Source organism: Eriocheir sinensis, chromosome 24 (assembly GCF_024679095.1).
Source record: "Eriocheir sinensis breed Jianghai 21 chromosome 24, ASM2467909v1, whole genome shotgun sequence".
NCBI lineage: Eukaryota > Metazoa > Arthropoda > Malacostraca > Decapoda > Varunidae > Eriocheir > Eriocheir sinensis.
In genome coordinates, this window is record NC_066532.1 from 2,046,736 (window position 1) to 2,067,195 (window position 20,460).

The window sequence follows — 20,460 nt, forward strand, 5'->3', positions numbered from 1 at the left end:
GGTTCATGGTACAGAAGGGTCAGTCTACCACCAGGGTCATAAAACTACCCAAGGAAATGACCCCAACTCTCATGAAAGCCTCGTCAAATATGTGAGATTGGACCCAAGAATGTTTAAAAATATGGCCCTTAACCCCTTGACTGCAGACTTCCTACAAGAAAACCTCACCAAGCTACAGGAATGGAGCAAAAAGTGGCTGCTACAATTCAATTAAGAAAAATGTAAAGTCATGCACCTTGGGAGGGGAAATCCAGCATACCAGTATCACACGGGAAGCACTCCACTATCCACCACAGAGGCAGAGAAAGACCTGGGAGTATATGTTACCAGGCAAACAGTGAAGGCCAAATCCATGCCAATCGCAACGGATGGGTTAAATCTCCTTACCTGTGTTGGCGGAGGGAGGCTGAGCACCGCCGAGGCCCTTCCCCATACCCCCCAGGCCCATGGAGCTCACAGGGGCGATGGCGGCTGTACTAGTGGCGGCCATGGATGCGGGGGTGCTAGCTGGAGGGGAGGGGGAAGCAAGGGCAGGTTACTATGGGGTATGGAGTGTGTGTTGGTGGTGGGACTGATGGGTGACAGACACTAGAAACAGGCAAACAGATAAACAAACAGACACTATAATTTAAGAGCTTAATAACATGTCGTGGGCTTTTTTTTTCCGCGGGCATTTTTTTTCTCTACACTCTTTTTGTTGCCCTTGAGCCGTCTCCTTTGTTGTAAAAAAAAAATAAATAAATAAATAAATAAAATTGTATGATATGAAGGGAGAATTACAACACAAGACAAAAAAAAAATACAAAATAAAAAGAAATGAGAAAAAACTGTGATGATGAGGAGGAGGAGGAGAAAGGAAAGAAAAAACAGGAAGAGGAGAAAGAGAAAAGAGAATGAGGAATAGAAGAGGAAGAGGAGGAGGATTAAGAGGGAAAACAAAACAAAACAAAACAAAAAAACAGAATAAGCATAAAAAGAGGAAGAATTAGAAAAAAAAAAAAAAAAAAGATTGAATATGCACAAAATAACACAATAAATAATACCATAAAAAAAACATCAAAAACACACACAAAATAAAACAAGGATAATTACATAGAGATAAAAAGAGAGCAACCGCAAAGCACAAACAAACAAACAAACACACTCACCCACAAACCCAAACGGCGAATAAGCACAAAATAACGCAATAAATAATAATAAAACACACAAAAAAAAAACATTGCAAAGTAAAACAAGGATAATTACATAGAAAAAAAAAATAAACATCAAAGAAAAAATCACCCAATAAAAAAATAATAAATAAATAAAATAAAACAAGAAAATAGAAATAAATAATAAAAAAACAAACATCAAAAACACACAGAAAAGTAAAACAAGGATAATTACATAGAAAAAAAAATAAACATCAAAGAAAAAAACACCCAATAAAAAAAATAATAAATAAATAAATAAAATAAAACAAGAAAATAGAAATAAATAATAAAAAAACAAACACCAAAAACACACAGAAAAGTAAAACAAGGATAATTACATAGATAAAAAATAAACATCAAAGAAAAAAACACCCAATAAAAAAAATAATAAATAAATAAATAAAATAAAACAAGACAATAGAAATAAATAATAAAAAAACAAACATCAAAAACACACAGAAAAGTAAAACAAGGATAATTACATAGAAAAAAAAAAATAAACATCAAAGAAAAAATCACCCAATAAAAAAAATAATAAATAAATAAATAAAATAAAACAAGACAATAGAAATAAATAATAAAAAAACAAACACCAAAAACACACAGAAAAGTAAAACAAGGATAATTACATAGAAAAAAAAATAAACATCAAAGAAAAAAACACCCAATAAAAAAAATAATAAATAAATAAATAAAATAAAACAAGACAATAGAAATAAATAATAAAAAAACAAACACCAAAAACACACAGAAAAGTAAAACAAGGATAATTACATAGAAAAAAAATAAAAAAGAGCGACCACAAAGCAGAAACACAAAAACACCCAATAAAACAAATAATAAATAAATAAATAAAATAAAACAAGAAAAAAAACATAAAAAAAAAAAAATCAAAAACACAGAAAACTAAAACAAGGATAGATAGAAAAAAAAAAAAAAAAAGAGCGACCACAAAGCATAGATAAACAAACACACACACACACTCACCCGCGAACCCAAACGGCAACCCCTTATTCATCTGCGTCCCCAAGGAAGTCGCAGTAGTACCCACGCTGGAGAACCCCGTGAGCGGCGCACTGGTCGTCGCCGGGAGCCCAAAGGAGAAACCAGATGTCCCGCTGGTGATGGCCGGTTGAGGAGCAGTGGCGGTGGTGGGCACGACTAGACCAGTGGCGGAGGTCGTGGCGGCTGGTATCGACCCAAAGGAGGCTGGGGTGAGGGTGGATGCCCCGAGGGTGGATGTTCCGAGGGTGGATGCCCCGAGGTTGAAGCCGCCGGGTGCTGTGGCTGGTGTGGTACCGAAGCTGAAGGCGCTGCTGGTGGTGGGGGCGGCGGTGGCTGTGTGGCGGATGAGAGAGAGAGAGAGAGAGAGAGAGAGAGAGAGATGAAGAGCAAAATAAGAGAAGGGAAGACGAGAAATGACAGAAAAAAGGAGGAAGGAAGGAAGAAGGAAGGAAAGGAGGAAACAAAAGTGGAGTAAGGGAGATAAAGAGGGGAAGAAATGGATGAAAGAAATAAAAAAAAAGGATGGAGGGAGAGAGAGAGAGAAAGAACAGAAGAGAAGGACAGGAGAACAAATTAAGACAGAAGAGGAAATGTAAGAAAAGGAGGAAAAGGAGGAGGAGGGAGGGAACAGAAGGAAAAAACATATTAGAACAAGGAAGAAGAAGAGCAAAAGGAGAGAAGGGAAGAAAAGATGATAAAAAAGGCGATTAGAGGAGAGGAAATGAAAGAAAGGCAATGGAAAAGAGGGAGATAAAGGGAGAGAGGAGAAGGAATAAGATGAAAGGTGGAGAGAGGGAAACAGAGCAAAAGAAGAGGAATTAAAACGAAGGAGAATAAAGGAGAATAAGACACAGGAGGAGAGAAGAAAAAGGAGGAAAAGGGAAGGGTAAGGAAAGAAGGAAGAAGCAGAATGGTGGAGAAAGACACAAAGAGCAAAAGAAGAGGAGAAAGAGAAGGAGAAAAGAGAATAAGAGACAGGAGGAGAGAAGGAGACAAGAAAAAAAGGAGGAAAATGAAGGGTAAGGAAAGAAGGAAGAAGCAGAACAGTGGAGAAACAGACACAAAGAGAAGAAAAGGAGAAAGGGAAGAACAAATGAGGATAGGAGAGGGGTTAACTTATACAAGATGACACACTGCGGGCCATGACATAGCCTAACACTGCCTGCCTTCCCTTCCCTCCTTTTCCTTTCCTTTCTTTCTTTTTCCCTTCCCTCCCTTTCCTCTCCTTCCTTCTTTCTTTCTCCTTCTTCTCCTTTCTTTCTTTCTTTCCTTCCTCTTCTTTCCCTTCTTCCTTTCCTCCCTTCCTTCCTTCCTATTATCCTTTTCTCTCCTTCTCTTCCTTCCTATTTTCTTTCCCCTCCTTCTGATTCCCTTTCCTCTCTTTCCCCTCCCTAATTTATCCTTTCCTCTCCTTCCTTCTCTTCCTCCTTTCCTTCCCTCCCTTCCTTTTTCTTTCCTCTCCTTTCCTTCCTTAATTTATCCTTTTCTCTCCTTCCTTCTCTTCCTCCTTTCCTTCCCTCCCTTCCTTTTTCTTTCCTCTCCTTTCCTTCCTTAATTTATCCTTTTCTCTCCTTCCCTCCCTTCCTATTTTCTTTCCCCTCCTTCTGATTCCCTTTCCTCTCTTTCCCCTCCCTAATTTATCCTTTCCTCTCCTTCCTTCTCTTCCTCCTTTCCTTCCCTCCCTTCCTTTTTCCTTTCCTCTCTTTCCCTTCCTTTTCTCTCCTTCCCTTCCTCCATTTTCCTTTCGTCTCCTTCCTTTTTTTCCCTCTACAAGTACACCTGCCTCACCTACTGGCTGGGTGGGGTTGAAGCTAAAGCCGCTGGTCTGGGCAGTGACGGGGGCCGTGGCGGGGGCGGGCTGACCCAGGGGAAAGCCGCCAGAGGTGCCGCCGGTGCCAAAGTCAATGCCAATGGATACTGCAGCTGTGGGGGGAGGGAGGGGGAGGCAGGGGAGTTAAAAGGAGTGTTGCCGTCCATTGTTATAATTTGGTTGATTTTTTGTTACGTTATTTTTGACAGTGAGAGAAAATGAGAAGAGAAAATAGGACGAAAGAGAAGGGGAGGGGATGAGTTTTCCATGAGGACATACTGCATACTGCCACCTTGTTATACTGTCTTGTTTTTACGGTAAAGGAGAATGCAGTTGATGGGGGACTCACGCACATAGCTGGGCGTTATCGCGATAAGTTATCGCGATACTTTATCGCTGATAACAAAATCGGATTATCGACCATCCGCTACTTATTTAAATATATATCGGTATCTTCGTTACTTTTGTAACCAAACTAGCGATAATCGCTACTTTTTTCCGCCTCTCAGAAAAAAACGTTGTCTCCTTACTGCGCATGCGTGGCCTGGTGTTGTATGAAAAAACTTCGGGGTATGAAATATCTTTGGTGATGAGATTTCATACTTGGGTCATGAAAATTAATACACTAGGTTATTTTTTTTATGCTACTCAAAAATCAATATATCATAGAGAAAAATCATTTAACTTTGCCCCAAAAATGATTATTCACTGCCTCAAATTTGATATTCCATATTCGTTGGTGACCATGTCATAGTATTGAAGGCATCCAGTGTTGTGTTATTTGGTGTCCCATCGTCAAAAGCTGGCGCTTTTGTGTACAAACACTGGTCTCTCGTGAACTGCGCATGCTCAGACCATTAAGTGTAGACCTGTACAGTCTCACAATGTTTTTTTAACCCATTAAGAGTTGCTGGAAAGCTGAATCAAACATACAGTATCACCATCCTCGCTGTTTCTAGAACGACGTACACTCTGTACATATAAATACAACTCGTACAGAGTGTCGTCCTAGAAACAGCGAGGACGGTGGTAGTGGTACTATATGTCTGATTCAGCCTTCCAGCAACTCTTAATTGTGGTTTAAAAGCTTTGTGAGACTGTACAGGTCTACGCTTGCTGGTCTGAGCATGCACCGTTCACGAGAGACCAGTGTTTGTAAACAATTTTTGACGGTGGGGACGCCAAATAACACAACACCGGTTCAGGCATTTCTAGTATTACCGTCCATATGTACGTGTCAACGTGTGGTTTTAAGGTTTTGTAAGTTTCCTAAAATACAGATAATGAAAATCTGAATTCATCAATGTTGTTCTATCTGAAATATCAATATAGTATCGTTTTCGCCTATTGGACTTATCGCTAGCTAGCATCGGAATTGTGGATTAATATCGGGTATCGGTTATCGGTTATCGCCTATATTTGTGTCTCTAGTTAACGAATATCGGTTATCGCCGTTAAGGTTTTTCATTATCAGTTATCGGTTATCGGGAACAAGGTTTTCTGTTATCGTGCCCAGCTATGCTCACGCATATGAAACCCACTCTGCCCTAAGGTTTCTTGAGGGATAGACACACAGAAAAGTAAGAGGAGGAGCATTAACCTGGTAGCTGCGGGGACCATGTTTCTTAAAGGCCCCTCTAAGCAAGAAAAATGAGAAAATATCATCACTCACGCAAACCATTTCATAATATGTATCAACGTATTTGTGATCAGTTTAAGCATCATCTATTTTGGGGGGTCTTTATCATGGCACAAATTTGGTCCGTCACTGGTACACGGTAAAGCCACAAATTTGGCCCGTCACTGGTACACGGTAAAGCCACAAATTTGGCCCATCACTGGTACACGGTAAAGCCACAAATTTGCCCTGTCACTGGTACACGATAAAGCCACAAATTTGGCCCGTCACTGGTACACGGTAAAGCCACAAATTTGCCCTGTCACTGGTACACGATAAAGCCACAAATTTGGCCCGTCACTGCTAACGGGTTAAGAAGAGGAAGAAAAAGAAAAAAAAAACAGAATAAGCACAAAACAACACAATAAATAATAAAAACACATCAAAAACACATAGAAAAGTACAAGAAGGATAAGGAGATGAATACTGTATTGTTTTGACTATAAAGGAGAATGCAGTTGATGGGGGACTCACGCATATGAAAGTCACTGCCCTAAGGTTTCTTGTCTCATCACCCCTTCATTTGTTCTCTTCCCTTCTCACTCCTCTCCTTTTGCTCTTTATCTCCTCTTCATCCTTATTCCTTCTCTTCTCCCCCTACCTCTTTTATTATATCTCTTCTCCTCCTGTCTTCTGTCTTCATTTGTTTTCTTCACTCTCATCACCCCTTCATTTGTTCTCTTTCCTTCTCACTTCTCTCCTTTTGATCTTTATCTCCTCTTCATCCTTATTCCTTCTCTTCTTCCCCTCCTTCATTACCTCTGTTATTATATCTCCTCTCCTCCTGTCTTCATTTGTTTTCCTTCCATTCTCCTTCATTCCAAAAAAAAACTAAAGAAAATGTTGTCAGAGCCACAATTTATTCTCATTCAAACTCTTTCTCTCAAACTGCCTCTGCCTCTGACCTGGCTGGGAGGGCGTGATGCCAAAGTTGAACCCCCCGCCGGTTGCGGCAGTGGTGGTGGTGGTGCCGAAGGGACTCTTGTTGGCAGGCTGCCCCGAGGCCGCCTGGGGCTGGCTGAAGTTGAAGCCGCCCCCCGCTGGGTTGCCACCTAGAGGAAGGATGGCAAGGGTTGTTGTCATGATGTCGTCATTACTCTCGTCTTTATCCTCGCCATCAATTACCCGACTCAGAAGTATGACATTTAAAAGTACAAAGGGTAACAAATGAACAAGCAATGAAAGAAATAAACCAACATATGAATAATACATGATCGTTTTACTCCAAGCTTCATCCTCGCCACCAATATTGTAAGTGAAATTAAAAACTCCTCAGACAAAGAAATATTACTAATAAACTTACTTGGCATCATTTTGGCTGCAATGTCCTGTTTCTTATTGACAGAACTAAAGATGTATATGCTTGCTTGATGAATCTGGGACCTGGGGAGAAGAAAGTAACATACCATAAGGTACAGATTGTGAAAGTACTACTGCAATAAGGGTTAAGGGGGGCATAGGCCCCCCTTAGGAAGGTTAGGTTTAGTTTAAATTTATTTGGCATGCGGTGTTGGCCGCAGGAAATACACAGTGTGGGATGGGGTGGGGTGCTGGCAGGGGTGGGTCCATAACACTGGCCGGTGTTAATTAATGGGTTGAGGCAGGGTGGCGGCGGTGCACCTCAGGTATTGAAATAGTTGATCATTAAATGAGTTCCATAAAATAAAACCATCTCCTTCCCCAGCTAAACATTTATTCCAAAAAACAAAACTGCCTCAGGATCAGACTGCACGAGCTTCCAATATTTTTACCCACTGAAGTTTGGGGCTAATATTCACGAGAGGGTAGCCACCTCTTGCAAAGTTAATACTTGCAGTATGAATTCTTTTTCAGTCCCTGAATGTAGTGCAGTAAGAAATGACTTCTGGAAAATAGAAGTAGGATTGAGGAGGGAAAAGTCCCACTGTTAGGTAGGTTACATTAGGTTAGTTTAAATTTATTCGGCATGTGGTGTGGGCCGGAGAAAATATGCAGCGCGAGACAGGAGAGGGAGGCGGCAGATGCGCAACAAGCACTGAATAGTCAATCATTTACTGATTTCCAGAAAAAAAATACCATCTCCATATTAAAAAGCATCATATTTTCTCCAGAAATAAGCAGTCAGTGTCTCAAAATTAGTAGGCTACCCTCTCGTGAATAATCCCAAAGTTTTGTCCCATTTTGCATCTTAACTGAGGGAGTTCTAAGGTAGTTGTTTGTACCCCCGCCTTGGTAGGTTATGTAACTTATCTTCTTTTCGGTAATTGCGGAGACTCCACGCCTCCAAAATATGATATTACGCCTCCATATTATAGTTAAGTGACGAAATACATGTCCCTCAACCATAATATAAAGGCGCAAGTACTTAAAAGTAAAGATAAAAGCCAAATCCCTTTCCCCAAACGATCTTGGGGGACCCGTGGGAAATCGGGGGGTTTGGGTGGGGGAGTATATTTAAACTACTCCAACCAAACTTGGTAAATGTCCAGATTAGGATCCAATTCACACTGGTGGACGAGACTATTTTTTTCTGGTAGTTTTAGGTGTGCTATGAAATACTTGGCTGAGTGTTTCTGTCGTAAATCATTAAATCACTATAAAAAAATATAAAAAAACTTTTCAAAGCGTGTTGAACACCCGCCGCTGCAGCAGCAAAATAGCTCGCAGAGAGGTTCAACTTGGACACCTGTGGGATATTGAGGGTTTTGGGTGGGGGAGCGCATTTCAACTACTCCAACTGAACTTTACATAACCTAACCATGTATAAGCGACTGATTTTGGCGAAGAGGTATTTCTTGCAGCACTGGCTGGACTGTCGCCGCTGCTGCCGCTAGAGGAGGCTACGCTTTCATGAATATTATCCTCATTATTATTTAATATATTAATATTATGCATATATTACTATATATTATTGTGACTTGGTGTGAGGATTTCTCTTATTGAAGCATCTGGCAACCCTACAGTCCCTCCTACCACAACCACCATGGCGGGCGTGGGTGGCGCGACTGACTTAAATATTTACGACAAAATTTTTTATATCACAAAAACGAGTGATTTCCGACGGCAAAGCAATACGGCAATGTGTAGTAAAAATACTAAACCCTTCATAGAGCACCAAGGCATTCGTGGCTGTGAATTGGGCCCAAATCTGGACTAATACCCCAAACTTTACATAACCCAACACCTAACAGGGGGGCTTTGCCCCACTCCTAACCAAGGGGGTGCTCCTGGACCCCCTACATGTATGACGCGCCGGTAAAACTAGAGTAGTACAACAGTATGTGAGACCATGGAAAGATTATTTTTCTCGTGGGGACAATATTGGAGGCGCGTAGTGAGTCTCAATGTCTACCTTCTGTTGGCTTGAATGGCCTGGAGGAAGCCTTTGCCAGCGCCTGTCCTGTATTTGCCTTCATGTCCACGTAGTACACTTCCCTCAACACTCTTAACACAGTTCCAAGAGGACGCCACGGTTTTCAAATCACCCCGAGGGAATATACATAAACCCATAACTAGCAATAGTAGTGGAAATAATAACACATAATTGACTTGTGTACCTTTACTAGTGGCCGGTGTCCTGTTAGGTGGTCCAGGGGTGGCGGGAGGACATCGTGGAGGCTAAAAACACTAAAATAACACACACCCCGCGCCGCCTCACGCCTTGTTGTTTACGAAGCCTCGGCAAATTATCGTACTCAGAGCCTCCTTCTTCTTCTTCTTTTGACCTGTTCCGCTTATCGCTTCAGGTCCTCCTTCTCAACATTTCTATACTTAATTCACACTTATACCCTTTACCCTGAACTGATGTGTTTTTCAATTCTTCTCTTCCCCTGACTTTGCTTTTCTATGCCCTTTTGTTAGTTTCACGCCACTTTCATTGTGCAGTTCTCTTTTTCCCAACACGACAAGAATTTTTTTGTGTAAGGTATTAACTTCATTGCTTCAAACCCTCAAAGCAAAAAAAATGCAATAGTGGAAAGAAACAAAAGGGTAGGAAGGAGATATACAAAAAGAAAAGACTAATAAGTAAGCAAAAGTGAAGAAAAAGGAAAATAGAAAAGCAGGCAGTGCATGGAACCAATGTGCACAGAAAAACAGATCTCAGCGCAGGGCGAAGTGTCTTTCACCTGTATAAATAACGATATTAAATCAAAGTTCCTGTTAAAACCGTTTATCAATGATGTTTTTCTCCGATAGTCTTGGGTCAGAAAAAGGAAACTACAATGTGGCGAGTACGACAATCTTGTAACCTTGAGCCATGGAGGTCTTTGATGGAGGTGGCGCCAAAGGGTGAACTCAAGGATATTTAAATTTACTGACCCAGTGGAGAATGAAGTTTCTGTAATGCTGAAAAAGAAAACCTGATACGTTTTACTCCAGGTGCCCAGCTTGCATTAATGCGAGAACAGCGGCCATCATATCATCATCGACATCCATAAACAAAAAACACTAATCAATCAATAGGTGGACTCTTTATTTTTGGCCTTCAGATCACAGAAAGGAAACTAAACGATATATGACGGAATATAATGTAAAATGACGAACCAGACACCGTAAAGGAGGCGCCGTTGTAAAGGTAATGAGGTGCTCCCGGCCTCCCGCCTCTCACATTTACAGAGATCGAAAGGAAGGTCTATCGGGTTCTAATGAGTGTTTCTCTAGGTTCTTGATACAGAAGAAGTGTCAAACTAGCACTGCAGGGTCATAAAACTCCCCGTGGAAAGGCGCAAAACTCCTACGAAAGCCTTGTCAGATGTATAAACTTGAGCTTCGAGTGTCCGTCCCAATGGCGGCGTAAACAAAGAGCAAACTCATCTAGTGTGTCCGTGAAAAACAGCTGTGATGGAAAATGCCAGGCAGTGATAGCAACGACACTATACCAAAAGAAAGATGGAGTGCCAGAGATGGGTTTAAACAAGTGGACAGCACCTAATGAAGACATGAACCTGCTGGACATGTATGGAAGCCGTCGGAAATACGAAGTGACACGCTACAGACTCCCAAGCCTATCACTAAAGGTAAGCAGCAACCAAGGAGTCTAGAGAAGAATGCTCTAGAATCCTTGGCACCAACAGTGGTAATGGACTACAGTGTGATGATGTCCCGTATGGTATCACGCTGTATGTGACCAGGTTGACCAAACATCAATAATGTACATAACAACTTTGACTTTTATAATGGCAACTACACCTTGTTAAACCATCATATTTTGAATTTTGATTGGGATAATGAATTTCTTGGCTTAGATATTGAACAATCATATTTGAGATTTAAAAGTTTAATGCTTAATGCCAGTCAGCTATTTATTCCAATTAAGAAGGCATCAGGAATCAGGAAACCTCCTTGGGGAAAATCTATACCTCTTTCTTTAAAACGGCATAAACGCCAAGTATGGTTGGAGTATAAGGATGCTCGGTCAAAATTTGGCAGATCTTCCCCAATAGCCTTGAGGTTGTGGCATTCTTTTAAGACAATATCTGTTCAATATAAAGATGCTGTCCATCAATCGGTTAAGATTCGTTTTAGGTCCGTGCCAGTATCTCATAACCTACCTTATGAAACATCAGTATCTCTTCATATATATTTTCTACAAACCTTCAACAGTCATGGAAACGCTTTGAAAATCCAATTCAAGGACTTTTTTTTTTTTTTACTCTTGAAAATAGGGGATAATGTTTACGAAAGCATGGTGCTGGCCGCGGCGACTCTGCAGCCGGTGTTGCGAGAAATACCTCCTCGCTGAAATAAGTCACATATACATGTGGGGGAGGAGGGGGGGTCCAGAGGGGGGCGTAGCCCCCCCTGGTTAGAAGGGGGGGTCGAGGGGGGCGCAGCCCCCCCGTTAGTAGGTCGTAAAGTTCGGTTGGAGTAGTTTAAATATGCTACCCGACCCTAAGCCCTCTGCGAGCTATTTTACGGCTGCGGAGGCTGCAGCGTCGCCGCGGCCAGCACCAGAGGAGGCGACGCGCTTTCGTAAACATTATCCCCTATTTTCAAGAGTAAAAAAAAAGTCCTTGAATTGGATTTTCAAAGCGTTTCCATGACTGTTGAAGGTTTGTAGAAAAGATATATGAAGAGATAGTGATGTTTCATAAAGTAGATTATGAGATACTGGCACGGACCTAATACGAATTTTTACCCATCAATCTGTAATTAAATATGAAAGATCTTTAGTTTCTCCCGGAAATCCTGATGTTAAACGTTTTCACTCCTATCTTCGTAGCAAGAAGGTTCAGCGTCCTACTATTGGACCGCTGTTTGGAGATAATGGCTGGTGCGCTGACACAACTGACATGGCAGATCTTTTTGTTGATGCATTCTCTGGTGTATTTTCTTCTGCTGGCTTACTGAATGCTTATCCTGTTCAGCATTGTGACAATTTATTTAGTTTTGATATTTTTAAAATTGAGGTTATCCTTTCTAAGCTGAAACCTTCTGCTTGTTGTGGCCCAGAGGGTATACCCTCAGTATTTTTAAAGAGATGTGCCCCCTCCATTAGTTATCCTTTGCTCTTGTTGTTCAGAAAATCTCTTTTATCAATGCAAGTCCCATCAGACTGGAAAGATGCCAATGTTATGCCACTGTTCAAAGGTGGAATCCATTCTGATCCCCTCAACTATCGACCAATCAGTTTGACATCAGTGTGCTGTAAATCTTTTGAAAGAATAATTGTGTCTCAACTTACTTCTTATTTGGAAGATAATAACTTACTTTCACAGCATTAGTATGGTTTTAGATCGGGTAGATCAGTTTTCGAGCAACTGTTGTATACTTATGACTATGTGACTCATTTCTATGATAGTGGTATGTCAGTGGATATGATATTTTTTGATTTCAAGAAAGCTTTTGATGTTGTTAATCATAGATTATTACTCACAATGCTGTCTAGTATTGGGATTGGGGGGTGTTTGCTGGGATGGCTGAAATATTATTTGAGTGGGAGAATGATGCAAGTAGTTGTCCATGGTAGTAAGAGTTATAGAGCGGAAGTAAGCAGTGGTGTTCCCCAAGAGTCGGTAATTGGTCCCTTGCTTTATCTCATTTACATTAATCATGTAGTTTCAGAACTAAATTGTAAGTTTTGTTTATTTGCTGGTGATCTTAAATTATACCTAGCTACTGAAATTTCTAAGTCTAACCAATTAATTTCTCACAGTATTTTGCAGAAAGACATCAACACTCTTTACAACACAAGCAGCTCTTGGGGTTTATCTTTCTCAGTTGGTAAATGTGCCAGAATGAACTTTAGTAGGAATTTCCTTCATGCTCCTGCTCCTTTACCATATTTTATTGGAAACCAGCCCATACAAGATGTAGATAACTATAAGGATCTTGGGGTCAAGGTGGATTCCTCCCTAAAGTTTCATTTGCATGTGAGAGAAATCACTGGCAAGGCTGGAGGCATTGGTTACAGTATTCTAAAGGGTACCCTTTGCAGATCTCCGGATTTCATGAAGGCAGTTTTTATCTCGCATATTCGCCCTATCTTGGACTTTGCCTCTGTGGTTTGGTTCACTGGTTATACAGGAGACATTAGGCTTTTAGAAAATGTTCAGAGGAGGTGGACCAAGAAAATTACCGGTTTCCATGATCTGCCATATAGTGAACGCCTCGCTAGATTGAGTCTTTATTCCATTAAAGGAAGATTGATTAGAGCTGATCACATTATGGTGTTCAACATTCTGAAAGGGTTTTGTCCGGATCTAGGTCACCTCTTTGTTAGAAATCTCAACAGAGACACAAGAGGTCACTCCTTAAAGCTTTTTGTTCCTCGTTACAACACTGATGTTCGAGCTCGTTTCTTCTCAGTGCGGGTCATTAGCATCTGGAATAATTTACCCGAATCAGTTGTCGTGGTGAATTCTGTTAATGCTTTCAAACGGCATCTCCACACTTCTCTCGGTCAAATTTTGTATGATTTTGATTGATTTTGGGTTGTTGAGTATCTCTTTGACTTGTAAACCTGTGTCCTGTGATGTGGCTGTGCTGTGCTGTGGTCTCCACTCGGGATTGCCAACCTGACTATATTGTCTTGGCACTTACTCAAGAGTATTATGGCAGTTGTTTGTGTGGTCTTGGTGATGCCACATTAGCCAACCATCAGAACATCTAAAGGACAATCCACTTGCTGTCTTGGTTAGAGGCGTCACCTGATTCTAGAAGGGGTTCTCCCCATCTTGGTAAGAAATCTAGGTAAGATGAATGTTTTTTTTTTTTTTTTTTTTTTTCGAAAGGGCATTGTTTGTGGTGCTACAGGTGCCCCAACAATAGCCACTTAGTGCGTTATGACAGACACCTTGATTTGATTAACTAAGATATTGGCTAACTAGTCTTAAGAGGTGGGGGACATTATAAGAAATCCTCTTAATTCCCCACTATCAATTCAGAGATAACCATTCATAGATAAGTCAGTGGTCAGGGGCGAGAAGCTCCAGCCCCACAAAGAAGTAAAGAAAAACAGGATAACAACGGCAAAGAAAAAGAGGTGAACAAGCACAGACCACAACAAGAAGGCATGAAACCTAGTCATCACTGCAAATTAAGGTACAGTACGTGTTACACCTATTTATCTATTAGTCTATTTATCTATTACTATCCATCTTTTTATTTTATTTTAGGCTGATCAGTTTTTCTTTTTGTTTACAGTGTCAAGCTTGGATGAGAAGTCTGAACTTCCAAGAGGGTGAAAGATAACGAAAGAAACAGTAAACTGGATCCATAGCTGTTTATGGCGAGAGGTAAGTTATATCCACAGGTTTCTTTTTTTGTTTTAATCTCATGCCATCAGAAGCACTGGCAGTTTTTAAGCCTGAATGTATATGTTTGTAGCCCTCACTCCTTAGTTTTACTTTTTTTTTTTATGTCGTGGCCTATTGCGCCGGTAGGCTTCTTCCCGGTGGATCCTGAGGGTCGGCCCAAGGCTTCTTCCCGGTGGGCCCTGATGGTCGGCCCAGCCCGTTCTGGCGCAGGCGAGTGTTTATAGTGGCGCCATCTTGCATTGGCTGATGCTGCCCTCCCGGAGCTCATCTTTGATCCTAGAATCTAGAGTCCGGGTTGATAGGTGGTCTTCTGGACAGCGTGTGGGTAGTTATAAGCCACTCGGCGGCGGCTGAAAAATTCCAGATTGGTAGCACCGGGCGGGGATTGAACTCGCGTCGTCCTGAACGCGGCACCGTCACGCTATCCATTCAGCCACCGTCGACTATAATTTTAATTGTTTGAAAGGTATCATGCCTCAAAGGTAAAGGCAAAGTTGGGGGCATATTATATAGGTGCGCGTGCCCTTGGTGCTCAGCTTCCTCGCATTGGCTGTCACTTCCATTGTCTATACGGCCTTTTTATAGTTGTACCATGGTCCATATATACTGGGTAACTAGACTAGAGAGTTGTCATTTCCATTGCACCTTCATCATTTCTTACCTGAGGGACTTCATGTACCTTACCAATTCTGTGAGTACATGAGAAATTGATCTACTAGGAATTAATATCTGTTTCCCTGGCTCTTGAAACGCGAGACGGACAATTAGGTCCTCTACTGAGCTGACCTGCCATCTGGTGGCCCTGCTGGAGCCTCTGCCAGAAGCAAGCGCTGTGGCGTGCTGGGGTCCAGCGAGGCTTAATTGGCATTTTTCTGTACCAAACTAGCTGTCACTCTCATGTTTACACCAAAAATCTGAGTGCTGTACATTATTCATGTCGTTGTAATTAATACTGGTGGCAAAATAAGAGCATTTATCGATATATCCTACAACACTCCATCCCGTGGTTAATAGGAATGCATCAGTGCGGCCTCGTGGGTAAATACTTCCGTCATGCAAGAAAAGAGAAGTCAAACAAATCTGGCATGGTGTCATGTTCTCAAAACTTTATAGCAGTAGTTGAAGGAAGTGTTGAAAATTTTGCCACTCAACATTCCTCCGGCTGCCACGCCGCCGCCTAAACACGATGCATTCCTCTGTCCCTCCAATCAGAGCACAGGAGGTTGTTTACACTGCTGCTAAACATATCGTACGCTGCCGGCAGCAAATATTATTCAATATTTCTAATTTAAATCATAATACATACATCTTTAGCATCTTATAATATTACATTCACTATATGGAACTTTAAAAGGAACAACAGAGCATGTGACGATTGTTCATGTGGGAAAAAATATATTTAAATTTCCTATTTCTTGCATTTCACCGTTTCTTAAATACTACTAGTAATTCAAGTATCTCTATACCGTAGCTATGAGAAAAATATATGATTTCTAAATAATAGCAAAAAAAAAAAAAAATTTGTTTGAACGTATGCCGCATGCATATTAATTTTGGTAGTTCCACCAGGGCCACCAGATGGCAGGTGTGTTCAGTGAAGGACCCAATAGCCCCAAGCCAAAGGATTCTAGACGGCGTAGGGCTTTTTGGAGTCTTTATCCGTATCTTTTGTCATTACAGTGTCTGGTTAGTTTCATTTTTTTTTTTTTTTTTTTACAGCAAAGGAGACCGTTCAAGGGCGTAAAGTAAAATATTAAAAAAGCCCGCTATTTACTGCTCCTGAACAGAGGTCAAAGGAGTGGCCAAAAAGAGAGGTCAACTTCGGGAGGAGAGGTGTCCTGATACCCTCTTGAAAGAGTTCAAGTCGTAGGCAGGAGGAAATACAGATGAAGGAAGATTGTTCCAAAGTTTACCAGCGTGAGGGATGAAAGAGTGAAGATGCTGGTTGACTCTTGCATAAGGGGTTTGGACAGTTTAGGGATGAGCATGAGTAGAAAGTCGTGTACAGCGGGGCCGCGGGAGGCATGCACATAGCTGGGCACGATAACAGAAAACCTTATTCCCGATAACCGTTAACTGATAATGAAAAACCTTAACGGCGATAACCGATATTCGTTAACTAGAGACAGAAATATAGGCGATAACCGATAACCGATACCCGATATAAATCCACAATTCCGATACTAGCTAGCGATAAGTCCGATAGGCGAAAACGATACTATATTGATATTTCAGATAGAACTACATTGATGAATTCAGATTTTCATTATCTGTATTTTAGGAAACTTACAAAATCTTAAAACCACACGTTGACACGTACATATGGACGTTAATACTAGAAATGCCTGAACCAGTGTTGTGTTATTTGGCGTCCCCACCGTCAAAAATTGTTTACAAACACTGGTCTCTCGTGAACGGTGCATGCTCAGACCAGCAAGCGTAGACCTGTACAGTCCCACAAAACTTTTAAACCGTAATTTAGAGTTGCTGGAAGGCTGAATCAGACATATAGTACAACTACCACCATCCTCGCTGTTTCTAGGACGACACTCTGTACGAGTTGTATTTATATGTACAGAGTGTACGTCGTTCTAGAAACAGCGAGGATGGTGGTACTGTATGTTTGATTCAGCTTTCCAACAACTCTTAATGTGTTGAAAAAGCATTGTGAGACTGTACAGGTCTACACTTAATGGTCTGAGCATGAACAGTTCACGAGAGACCAGTGTTTGTAAACAAAAGCGCCAGCTTTTGACGATGGGACACCAAATAACACAACACCCGGCCTTCAATACCATGACATGCTCATAAACGAATATGGAATATCAAATTTGAGGCAGTGAATAATCATTTTTGGGGCAAAGTTAAATGATTTTTCTCTATGATATATTGTTTTTTGAGTAGCATAAAAAAAAATAACCTAGTGTTTTAATTTTCATGACCCAAGTATGAAATCTCATCACCGAAGATATTTCATACCCCGAAGTTTTTTCATACAACACCGGGCCACGCATGCGCAGTAAGGAGACAAAAAAAATTTCCTGAGAGGCGGAAAAAAAGTAGCGATTATCGCTAGTTTGGTTACAAAAGTAACGAAGATACCGATATATATTTAAATAAGTAGCGGATGGTCGATAATCCGATTTTGTTATCAGCGATAAAGTATCGCGATAACTTATCGCGATAACGCCCAGCTATGGGCATGCAGTTAGCAAGTTCAGAAGAGTAGTCAGCATGAAAATATCGATAGAAGATAGAAAGAGAGGCAACATGGCGGCGGAATTTAAGAGGTCGAAGGCTATCAGTATGAGGAGGAGAGCTGATGAAACGAAGAGCCTTTCGGCCGTACCATAAGGCAGCCTTTAAACCTTCCTCATCCTCTTCCCTTAAACGGTGTACCCTTTCTGCCGGATACTATAAGGTGATCTCGGCCCCTTCCTCCGTTAGGGCTTCTTCGAGTTGGGTTGGTAGCCTCTGTAAACATCTCTACACGGAAATATTGATAATTGAAGCATTTTACATATATTAGTGTAATCATACATATTTTTCAATGTATAATCACGAAGAAAATGGTTGATTGAAAGACAAATAGAGGTATAATTGGGAACATAGCGTGAGTGATTGGGTTGGCTTCCCTGCGCGGCCCGTGTTTCCACTAGGCCTACGAGAGGGGCGGCCCAGGGGATTGGGAGTGACGTCAGCACCCCTTGGTTTCCACCTCTCTCCACGCACACAGCCAGGAGTCCACATGTGCCCGGCGTTATCACATCTCTGCCCCTCGCTACCATCGCGTCAAGCAAGGAGCCGTTAGAAAAGTGCTCGAGCCCCCATCGGAGCTATAGGAAAAGACTACCTAGCTCCTTGAGTTGACCAAGGAGGCGTTTTGACACGGCAACTCGGCAAGGGTTAAAAATCATGATACAACCCTAAAGTCTTAAACAATATTTTAAATCATATATTTAAAAAACTTTTGCAGATTCATATTAGATCAAATACGTTTTATTATAATTCCTGAATCATTTATTACTATATTAATGAGAGAAATGCAGAATTGACGCATAAAATATGCGAAGGGGCTCACGAAGATGTGCCTATCTCGACCCCTTGCCAAATTCCAATAATTTCGCCCCTCAACACCTTTTCTTCGCTTACGGAGAGGGCCCCTCGAAGTTTATGGTATGAGAAATTGGCCGAAGAGCTTCTATAGTCGAGGAGGCTGCCTTATGGTACGGCCCTTTGACTCCACTCTGTCAAGGAGATCTGTGTGAGTGGATCCCCCCCACACATGAGATGCATACTCCATACGAGGGCAGACAAGGCCCCTATAAATGGATAGCAACTGTGCGGGGGAGAAGAACTGGTGGAGACGGTACAGAACGCCCAGCCTCGAGGAAGCTGATTTAGTAAGAGAAGAGATATGAAGTTTTCAGTTGAGATTTTGAGTTAAGGATAGACCGAGGATGTTTAGCGTTGAAGGTGATAGCTGAGTGTTGTCAAAGAATAGGGGATAGTTGTTTGGAAGATTGTGTCGAGTGGATAGGTGGAGAAACTGTGTTTTTAAGGTGTTAATGGACACCAGGTTCCTCTTGCCCCAATCGGAAATAATAGTAAGGTCTGAGGCTAAGCGTTCTGTTGCCTCCAGCCTTGAATCGTTAAGTTACTGTAGGGTGGGTCTTCTATTAAAAGAAGTTGAGTAATGCAGAGTGGAGTCATCGGCGTAAGAATGGATAGGACAGTTCGTTTTGGAAAGAAGATCATCAATGAACAACAGAAAGAGAGTGGGAGATAGGACAGAACCCTGTGCGACACCACTGTTAATAGGTTTAGGGGAAGAACAGTGCCCGTCTACCACAGCAGAAATAGAACGGCCAGAAAGGAAACTGGAGATAAAGGTACAGAGAGAAGGATAGACACCGTAGGAGGGTAGTTTGGAAAGCAAAGATTTGTCCCAGACCCTATCAAAAGCTTTTGATTTGTCCAGCGCAATAGCAAAGGTTTCACCGAAACGGGTAAGAGAGGATGACTAAGAGTCAGTTTGGAAGGCAAGGAGATCAGGTGGCAAGCTACCTGTACCGAGGGCTAGGCTACTATGGCCATGTCGATTACTCCACACACGATGTCACAGCCTATTAGAAGACTACTGTTAAGGCGAACATAACAAATTTATGCCACTGGTGCTTCTACTTTTTTAGTGCAGGTGTCTACTTCTTAGTGCGCTTGCTTTGTCAGCTATAAACATAGCAATAGTATCGCAAGGGAAGTTGCAATAGTTGCCGCCAGACTACTTTGTCCCCTCAGCCCAGCCCCTTTTTGAGTTATCGCAGATTGGCTGAAATTATATTTGTTGTTGATGGAAGTTGTTTTAACTCTTCATGACTCCATAAACAAACCAGTTATCCGATCCTCTATATTGTGCGAGTGTACAGTATTACAGTATTGCTTTCCGGTCTTCTCTAACCCCTAGTGTAACATCCCATGCATAGATTTCGAAACGTATGAAACAGTGATACAGTACCAGTCGAAACACAACTAGCCATTTTCCCAAAACAAACTACTACTTCTATTACAGAAGGGATGACTTTAACCATGAAAGAATCACATACGTATATAAAAAGAGGCTGGAGTTGCCATGGAGAGAGTGAGAAGAGGGGCTGGGGGGACAAGCTTCCTGACGCTGTTTCTGTCTATTTAGGAATGCATAAAGAGAAAGAGAGAGATCATTGAATATATGTAAGGAAACAATTTTACTTTTCACCCAAACTATAAACGCAACAGTATCAAATAGGTTAAAAAACAGGGTTTTTTTTATTAAATAACTTGTTTATTAAGAAACACTCCTGCACAAGAAAAAGGCATGCAAAGATACCGTCTTAAGACATGCAAAAAATAAATACTTGACGTGCACTGTCTTTATCACTACTATGATACTATAACTTATATACTTTTTTCTTTCTTTATACGGCTATAGGATACAGACCGATTGCAAAAGTACAAATTGTAGTCCAAACACACTAACACAGTAAGCTAGTTTCACAA

General features: G+C 41.4%; 2 protein-coding genes across 12 annotated transcripts in view; one reads left to right on the forward strand and one right to left on the reverse strand.

Moving 5' to 3' along the window:
• The window catches only part of LOC127002720 (nucleoporin p58/p45-like), a 36,069-nt gene extending 26,716 nt beyond the window's left edge, over positions 1-9,353 (reverse strand). For all 6 annotated transcript variants that reach the window (XR_007756465.1, XR_007756468.1, XR_007756466.1 and 3 more), the window contains exons 1-6: positions 9,223-9,353; positions 6,990-7,069; positions 6,592-6,738; positions 3,987-4,121; positions 2,181-2,531; positions 388-507 (exon numbers count right to left, since the gene is read on the reverse strand). Coding sequence is in view for 2 of the 6 variants with exons in the window: in XM_050868800.1 (XP_050724757.1) it covers positions 388-507; positions 2,181-2,531; positions 3,987-4,121; positions 6,592-6,738; positions 6,990-6,999 (763 nt within the window). In the remaining 4 variants the exon portion in view is untranslated. The remainder of the gene's footprint in view (positions 1-387; positions 508-2,180; positions 2,532-3,986; positions 4,122-6,591; positions 6,739-6,989; positions 7,070-9,222) is intronic.
• A 902-nt stretch (positions 9,354-10,255) lies between these two features.
• The window catches only part of LOC127002721 (glutamate receptor ionotropic, kainate glr-3-like), a 63,726-nt gene continuing 53,521 nt past the window's right edge, over positions 10,256-20,460 (forward strand). For 2 of the 6 annotated variants that reach the window (XM_050868807.1, XM_050868804.1), the window contains exons 1-3: positions 10,256-10,683; positions 14,053-14,209; positions 14,312-14,403. Coding sequence is in view for 2 of the 6 variants with exons in the window: in XM_050868802.1 (XP_050724759.1) it covers positions 10,570-10,683 (114 nt within the window). In the remaining 4 variants the exon portion in view is untranslated. The remainder of the gene's footprint in view (positions 10,684-14,052; positions 14,210-14,311; positions 14,404-20,460) is intronic. The other 4 variants (XM_050868802.1, XM_050868803.1, XM_050868805.1 and 1 more) reach the window with 3 other exon arrangements.